The sequence below is a fragment of the Oncorhynchus clarkii genome, chromosome 1 (genome assembly GCF_045791955.1).
Source record: "Oncorhynchus clarkii lewisi isolate Uvic-CL-2024 chromosome 1, UVic_Ocla_1.0, whole genome shotgun sequence".
NCBI lineage: Eukaryota > Metazoa > Chordata > Actinopteri > Salmoniformes > Salmonidae > Oncorhynchus > Oncorhynchus clarkii.
Genome location: NC_092147.1, coordinates 73,110,143 through 73,118,677, shown reverse-complemented (window position 1 = coordinate 73,118,677; position 8,535 = coordinate 73,110,143). Strand labels below are relative to the sequence as shown.

Genomic DNA, 8,535 nt, shown 5'->3' with positions numbered 1-8,535 from the left:
TTGCCAAAGTTTTTAAAAATGGTGTTGTTTAGAAGGAGTGGAAGGGCGAATTTAGTTATTGCATGTGTAGGCGTTCCCCAATGCAAATATGCAAGTACATGCTAGAATGCACAAATATGTTCTTGCCAGCTCGTGCTTGGCTCTGCCCACCTTCTTGCTTGTTCTGCCCACTAGAATTAATTTGCTCCCATTGGAAACGACAGGCTGTGGTCTATCTTGGGTTAGTTATATATATATTTTTAAGATTCACTGCCCAGCCATGCAATTTATAAACTTGATCTCCACTGTATAAAATATCTAGACATTATCATCGACATTTGCAACATTGTTGCAATATTTAATTACATTCGATCTCCAATGTGTCCCATACCAATCAACATGAGCCAGACAGGCAGCTTTTCTCAGCCAGTCTAAATCACGAATCAGCATGATTTTTATGGATACACAGTGCCTATAAAGAAAAAAAACTGTTAAAGAGAAACTAAATGCAGCTAGTTTCCTGTCTTTTCAGCTTCAACCATTTTTGTTTGCCATAGCAACTTGCAAAGTTATGAAAATGTCAACCTGCGCTTGGGTAGTTTTGCTTTACCTGGCAGTCGAATAGAACTAACGACCAGAGAACGCCCAAAATTGCACTTGACAACCAGTGTTAGTGAATGTAGCATCACATTTTGTTGAAAAATGAATGGTTTGAGATAGAATCTTGCTTTTTAATGCTGGTAACCAATTGTATGAAATACTGTACTCGAGTCCAAGGCAATAATGCACTCGAGGCTTCGCCTCGTGGCTATGACCACATCGCAGCCATGATAAAACTGTCATAACACATGGCCTAATTATTCCGCATCACCTCACCTGGCGCTCACATTTCCCAAGACGTGTTTACTCTAAAACACAAGAGGAGTAAGAAGTAAGTCAACTGCAGCTTATTGATTTATGGCCTACCTCAATGTGCAACGGAATTTGTTTATTGCCCCCAAGTTATAACTCATCCCGTTGTCACCTTTTATTTATTTCCTGCTCAGTCCATTACATAATTCAATCAGGAAATATATTAGATGGATCTATCAATATATTGTCTATATGTTCATTGGAGGCTTGCGGTGAGCAAGACTTTGAAATTGAAATGAGAGTGTGATGTTTATAACACATTTTGGCAATCATGGAACACTTATCCTATACTGTCATAGTGAGAGCAGGCAAATTGAAGCAATTGTATAGGCTATGTTATGCTGTTTTGAGAATAAGATACTGTAAAGTAATTATGTTTACATCACGTGTTCCAGTTCAGAGGAAAATCAATTGGGACAGGATTATGAAAGTAAGCAATAACATGGAAATGGAATATTATGCATGCATAGTTTTTCCCTCGATTTTGCTTTTATTTATCTTGCATATAGCATGCAGGGCAGGGGAATTGGAGTACCAGCAGGTGTACTTCTCATGGCTTTGCTGCCGTGCATCTCCAGATTGACACGATAATATGAGGCAGTGAAACATAGCCCTGAGTATAAACAAGACAAGTGTGTGTGTGTCTTTCTTTCTTTTTTGTATGCGTGTGTGTGTGTGTGTGTGTTTCTTTGCTCCTGGGGGGTGTTTATGATTACAAATGTGTCTGTTCTTTCCCCCCTCTCTCTCTCTTGGGCAAGGGTCCATCTTTACTTTCTAGAACACAGAGAGAGAGAGAGGGTCTATGAAGAATTGGCTTTGTGACTGTGTTGATTGTGGTGTGTGAAAGCAGTGATTGAGTCATCCTCTCTGTGCCTGACAGTGAAGGGAACAGAGTGTGAGGCCATGGGGGCTCACAGCTGGTTAGGGAGCAGACAGACTGTGTAGTACCCAGGGTATATACAAATAAACACATCAGCAGTCAAGACTGAGAGCAGAGAAGACATTGTATGTCTCTCTGGACCTGAATCACAGCCATGGGAGAAATAGTTCACAGCTCATGAAGATGTGACCCACTGGCATCAGTTGATAGATTTTTGTCGTGGAGTCATCTTGTGCTTTGGTCTGCTGTGCTTTTTTTTCTTCCCTTCTTTTTTACTTGTTCCTCTCCTCCTCTTTCCTATCCCCTATCATAACCTATTTTATCTCCACTCTGACTTATTGTAGCTCAACCTAATGTTAGAAAACAAAGATAGTTAGCAGTCCATGTAATTATTCCTAGAGGAGGCATACAGTACATACCTTTGAGTATCACACCGCTGTCATAACTCTTCCGTCTGATGGAGTCGATGCCAAGTTCAATTTGCCTCTGAAAAATAGTGCTATTTAAAAAAATATTTTTAACAAACTAATATTTTGGTTTAAATATAGTATTTTACTAAGGTATCACACACTGCAGAGATGAATCTACAGTATATAAAAAAAAACAGGGCTTTGAATTACATCAATTAAGGGGACAAACTCAAGCATGCAATAATTGCCTTGACTAGGATGGTAGGAATGTGGTCACATGAGTGATGATCCATAAGAATTCTAGCAGTGATTCACAGAGGGAGAACATTCCAGTGGCTAAAGATGTCTTTGTCAACATCCAATTTTAATCGCACACCAGGAGGCAAGAACAGATTCTGAGAAATTTATAGAGATTAGAAACTCCACTTAACTCACTAGCCGTGGAGAGAAGCCCTTTCCTGACGATGACCAACTTTGTTTTCAACCAGGGGAAGGTAAAAATTCTTACACGAAACAATACATCTAAAACTACTACTGTACTGCAATTTGTTTTGCATGATTTAATATATAGTTAAGGTTAAGGCAGGTAGCCAAGTGCTTAGAGCATTGGGCCAGTAACTGAAAGGTTGCTGGATTGAATCCTCGAGCTGGCAAGGTAAAAATCTGTCTTTCTGCCCCTGAACATGGCAGTTAATCCACTGTTCCCCGGTAGGCCGTCATTGTAAATAAGAATTTGTTTCTAACTGACTTGCCTAGTTAAATAAAGGTTAAATAAATAAAATAAAAAATACATATTTGGATCAGTTATATCTTACCTGGTAGAGAAGGCCGGTTAGCTCATAGAGTACTCCTCTTGTTGGTAAAGGCAGCCACCCGTTTCTAACAGGGGACAGAGTGCAGACTCTGACCCATTCTCTCCCAGGCGTGCACCTGATCCTGACGGTCTCCAGATGACCCAGGGTACCCGATGGAAAGAGCTGATCACTGCTTACTGTAGACTGGGGTCTGGAGCCAGGGTCATCTGACCAGTCAAAGCTATGTGAGTAGCCCTCAGGTGGGGTCAAGTTTGTCTCCTCAGGGTTGAAGGTGACACTTCCTGTTCTGTCAAAATAAAGTTCCACCTCGTTTTGGATGGAACTCCCAGAGGGGTGAGTATGGAACCACTCCAGCGGCAGCCACAACTCCTCCCCAGCTTCACCACCTTCACCACACAGCTCAGACCTGGGGACGTGGGCTAACACATCCACTAGAGATCCCTGGAGCTTCAGGCAGTTGCTCTGGCCTAATCTCCTCCTGTCCAGTTTTCTAATGGGGCAGCCAGCCGACACTCCCTTCCCCTGAGCCCCCAGCTCAGGTAGCAGAACAGGTGACCAGCTCTCAGGTTTCAGAGCTTGCATAATAGGGACCCACAGCACAAGTTATTAATGAGGGAGACAGAGGCTCAAACAGCTCCTGTGGTTACCGTAGTGACGCAGCAAAAAGTCTACTGACTTGCAATGCTTACTCAAACAGAGAGTTTAGAAAAAGCGACACATTCCCAAAAGGTTCAGTGAGGAAAAACACATCTCCCGGGAACTAGCAGACCTAGAAATGAACAGAGGAATACACAAAAATAAATGAAAGCGAAGCAAAACTATAAATATAGACGTCTAGAAAAGCACCAGTGTACAGAGTGGTGCATTTTTACTTGATAATTTCTCTCCTTAAACTTTGCCGAAGTAGAGGGGTATAAATGTTAAAGTTCTCTACGTTTACACTTCCTCTGTGATAAAAACACAACATTTTTGTGATTACGTATGACTTATTTTTAAATCCCCAAAATGTTACTTACCTCACTTATTTCAATACGTGAACCAGCAGTCATAATCAATGGAACATTGGTAGAGGTAAAGGTCCTCAAGGTAATTCCAACACTGAAGAGGCTGTTGTTGATCAATGACTGTTATCCTCAGGCATTGATCTGATGTAAACTCTTGTTCCCCGGAGCAGGGGCTGACTCACCCATAAATTCTTAGGTCTCTTACCGATTTAACTCCACAGAACGGACGACATTGCATCACCTCTTTCAAGTGCAGAGGGTTGTGATGCTTTGGCTTTGCCAAGAAACGGCTCCAAAATGTTGATTAACACATGCACTTAATATGACAGGAAGTTGTTGGTTTGGTTCCAGATTGACGAGAGGTTAAAGTTGTCCATTCTACTATGCTGTAATTGGTATCAAGCTGAGTAACGCCCCACCCCCCTTATATCCAAACCTGCCAGACCCTGTAAATCCTTCTGTGGGCATCGGCTAAGTCCACCAACAATGTTTCATGGTTGGTTTACTGATTAGCTTTGTTGAAAGTTTTATGGCTCTTTGACCACATGATAATGAACTCAACACAAATGTTTTAGTCAGGCCCCCAGCTCTATACTGATCTCAGCTCCTTTCCCTAAATCGCTGTTGACCCCTCCTCACAGATCTGTGTATAGCTCTCTGGTGGGCTAGGTGAGATTTTGACAATGGTCCTTACACCTATCCAGCTCTTTTAGGATCTTTAGCAGTAATAGGACAGAGGGATTAGGTTGCTATTGAACCCATGCTTCATCTCAGGATTAGTGGATACGCATTACCGTGTAATGCCAAAGGAATTACAGCTCCAATCCACCACGAGAAGGCCAAAGGTAAAAACTTGGAATGTAACCTCTTGAACCCCCACATCACCATTATTTCAATCAATACTTCAATATGCTATCGACAAAGACTACTGTAACATCAGTAAAACAATCAACTATATTTGCAATGTAATCCACAGTCCTCTGGCAGTCAAGTTAAAGACTTTGAATGAAGCAAACATACTTTTCTTAATTTATAAGTCGACTCTATACATGAGGAAGGAATGATCTGTTCTTGCTCCGAACGCTGCGTACCACCCGCACAAAATACATTCATGACAGGACACATTGTGTAATGAATAGTCATAAGTCTATGCAACTTTTCTGACCAAGGCCATAAACATCACCAGAGGTAGAGAGCGCAAATAATTTACTAAAACATACCTGTATTATTCTCCTCTCCTCTGAGAGAGCAAATTCATTAGGTTAGCACCCTCCAGTGGCTAAAGTTCTGTGCCATGAGAAAGGACATGGAGAGAGATTGGTCAATTGGCCAATATCATTAGCTAGCTTTCCATTGGCGACAGATTTTCATGTGAATATTCTAAAATCCCTATAAACAAAATATGATGGACTTGTTGCGGATAAATGTCAGTGCGTGATGACGTAGTGCACACAAATGTACTTTTTTTGCTTAAGTTTTCATGTACTGAATAAAAATCTAAAGTTTCATGTGTTTCCATGGCATTTTCAACTCTAATGATAGTTTTGTTACAATCACTGTTGCGTAAAATAGCAAATGTTCCTACTCTGGTCTTGGCACGTGTTCTCTAGCAAGCAGTTCAAAGATACAGTGAGGGTAGGCTGTGTGAGTAGGCTAGTCTAAATGATGAGATTATTATGGATAAGAGCAATAATATTTTTGTTGTTGTCAAACGGCAGTCTAGCATTGATCATCATGTCACCAGAATAAGACCCTCGATATTTATTGGATAGGAGCATCAAAATACACCCTGTGAAGTTCATCATAACTTATTTCATCTGTAGCCTAATAAACTGCATGGTTTGTATTTGTATTTTTATTAGAGATCCCTATTAGTTGCTACCAAGGCAGCAGCTACTCTTCCTGGGGTCCAGCAAGATTAAGGAAATGACATACAATTAAAACATTACATTTCACAGCACATTGTTACACAGTACTCTACTACTGCAACATATTTACAATAAAAAAAACTCCATATGTACGTGTGTGTAGGGTGTGTGTGTGTTAGCATGTGTGTGTGTATGCGTGTGTATGTGTTAGCATGTGTGTGTAGCATGTGTGTTTGTTAGCATGCGTGTGTGAGCTTGTGTGTGTGTGGTTGTGTGTATGTGTCTATTCACAGTCTGTGCTGTTCCATAAGGTGTAGTTTTATCATTTGAAAAATATCTGATTTTACTGCTTGCCTGAGTTCCTTGATGTGGAATAGAGTTCCATGTACTCATGGCTCTATGTAGTACTATGCATTTCCCATAGTCTGTTCTGGACTTAGGGACTGTGAAGAGACTTCTTGTGGGGTATGATTCAAATATCCTCCTGAGACCCAGCAATTCATTTTTGTCCTCTCTAGTATACATCAGTTCTTGGTCTGTATCTCTGAAGCCATACAAGCCACTCTGTTAAGTCCTGTTGTCCCTTTGAGAGGGCATTTCGGGCTTTTCAGGGATATCACATGTGTGGGGGTGTGACCTTGACAACTTTACCTTCCTGGTTCAAAATAACATGGCTGCCATCAAAATAAGAACATTTTATGGACATTTGAAAAGAGGCGTGAGTAATTATTCATTCTAATTTTAGTCAGTTTGATATTCAAATTGCTTCGAGTAAGTGAATATCTCTGAAATAGTTAAGTGAGTTGTCAGGAGATTAAATAAGAGCGTATCAAGAAATGTCCTCTGTCGTGGACACCCGGATGCAGGAACTACTGCATGTTTTTCCCCTACTGTACCTATTGACTGTAATTTACATTTGTTCACATTTCTGTCCTAATGACCACTACAAAGGACAATTTCTCACTTACAGTAAAATATAAATAATGATATATTTGCATATTTTTCTTAGCTACCACTGCATCAAAATGTTTTGACCATTATAGTTTACAATCCAGGGTTACACCAAGCAGTTTTTTTCCCTCAACGTGCTCAATTTCTACATTATTCATAACACAATTTAGTTGAGGTTCAAGGTTTAGTAAATGATTTGTCCAAAATACAAATACAATGCTTTTATTTCTTCAAATATTTATTGCCACCACTTCTGAAACTGACTGCAGCTTTTTGTTAAGTGTGGCTGTGATTTCACTTGATGTGGTAGCTGACGTGTATAATGTTGAGTCATCAGCATACACAGACTCACAGGCTTTACTCAGAGCCAGTGGCAGGTTCATTAGTAAAGATTAATAAAAGTAAGGGGCCTAGACAGCTGCCCTGGGAAATGCCTGACTACCTGGATGATGTTGGAGAGGCTTCTATTAAAGAACACCCTTTGTGTTCTGTTAGACAGGTAACTCTTGATCTACAATATAGTAGGGGATGTAAAGCCATAACATATTTGTTTTTCCAGCAGCAGATAATGTCAAAACCTGCATTGAAGTCTAACAAAACAGCTCCCACAATCTTCTTATTATCAATTTCTCTCAGCCAATCATCAATCATTTGTGTAAGTGCCGTAGATGTTTAGTGCCTTTCCCTATAAGCATGCTGAAAGTCTGTTTTTAATTAGTTTACCGTGAAATAGCATTGTATCTGGTCAAACACAATTCTTTCCAAAAATTTAGCGGTTGGAAACAGGCTCATTGGTTAGCTGTTTGAGCCAGTAAAGGGTGCTTTGCTATTCATGGGTAGCGGAATGATTTTTCTCCAGGCCTGAGGAGAAACCTCTAGGTTTAGATTGAAGATATGGCTAATAGGAGTGGCAATATAGTCCGCTATCATCCTCAGTAATTTTTCATCCAAGTTGTCAGACCAAGGTGGCTTGTCATTGTTGATAGACAACAATCTGTTTTCAGCTCTTCCACACTCAAAATTACAATGCTTGTCTTTCATAATTTGGTCAGTTATGCATGGATGTGTAGGTTCAGAATTAGTTTTTGGAATGTCATGCCCAAATTTGCTAATCTTGCCAATAAAAACATCACTAATGAATTTTGCAATTTCAGTGGATTTTTTGATGAATGAGCCATCTGATTCAATGAGTGATGGAGCCAATATTTCTTTTAAAGTGCTCCAAAGATTTTTACTATTATTCTTTATATCATGTAACTTTGTTTCATACAGTTTCTTCTTCTTTTTGTTAAGTTTAGTCACAGGATTTCTCATTTTATAGCACGTTTGCCAACCGGCTGTGCAGACAGAGTTATTTTCCATTCCTTTTGCCTCATCCCTCTCAATCATACACATTTTCAATCCACAGGGATTTAACAGTTTGTACAGTCATTTTCTTAATGGGTGCATGCTTATTAGTAACTGTAATATGCAATTTCATAACTGCCTGAAGTGCAGCGTCTGGTTGCTCCTCATTACACACCACAGATCAGCAAATATTACTTACATCTTCAACATAGGAATCACTACAAAACCTCTTGTATGAGCTCTTATACACTATATTAGGCCCAAAGATAGATATAGCTACTAAATTATCATCACTACATCCAATGGATGTAGACACTGCTTTAGAGCAGATTTCTGCAGCATTAGTAAAGCTGTGATCAATGCATGTGG

The 8,535-nt window shown here is 40.0% G+C and overlaps 1 protein-coding gene across 1 annotated transcript; it reads right to left on the bottom strand.

Annotated features, from left to right (window-relative positions):
- Positions 1-1,509: 1,509 nt before the first annotated feature.
- LOC139417411 (uncharacterized) lies at positions 1,510-3,672 on the bottom strand. The gene is made up of 3 exons (XM_071166689.1): positions 2,997-3,672; positions 2,191-2,257; positions 1,510-1,665 (listed from the first exon to the last, which is right to left on the bottom strand). The coding sequence occupies exons 1-3, from the start codon at positions 3,576-3,578 to the stop codon at positions 1,604-1,606; spliced, it is 711 nt and encodes a 236-aa protein (XP_071022790.1). The 5' UTR covers positions 3,579-3,672; the 3' UTR covers positions 1,510-1,603.
- Between the last annotated feature and the right edge of the window lie 4,863 nt (positions 3,673-8,535).

What these genes read in the sequence shown, in the direction of transcription:
- LOC139417411 (XM_071166689.1), bottom strand. Translation starts at nt 3,578, where the DNA reads ATGCAAGCTCTGAAACCTGAGAGCTGGTCACCTGTTCTGCTACCTGAG. An exon ending in TAACCGGCCTTCTCTACCAG is followed by an intron (nt 2,258 to 2,996) that starts GTAAGATATAAC and finishes ACTATTTTTCAG; the next exon opens with AGGCAAATTGAACTTGGCAT. An exon ending in CAGCGGTGTGATACTCAAAG is followed by an intron (nt 1,666 to 2,190) that starts GTATGTACTGTA and finishes TCTGTGTTCTAG; the next exon opens with AAAGTAAAGATGGACCCTTG.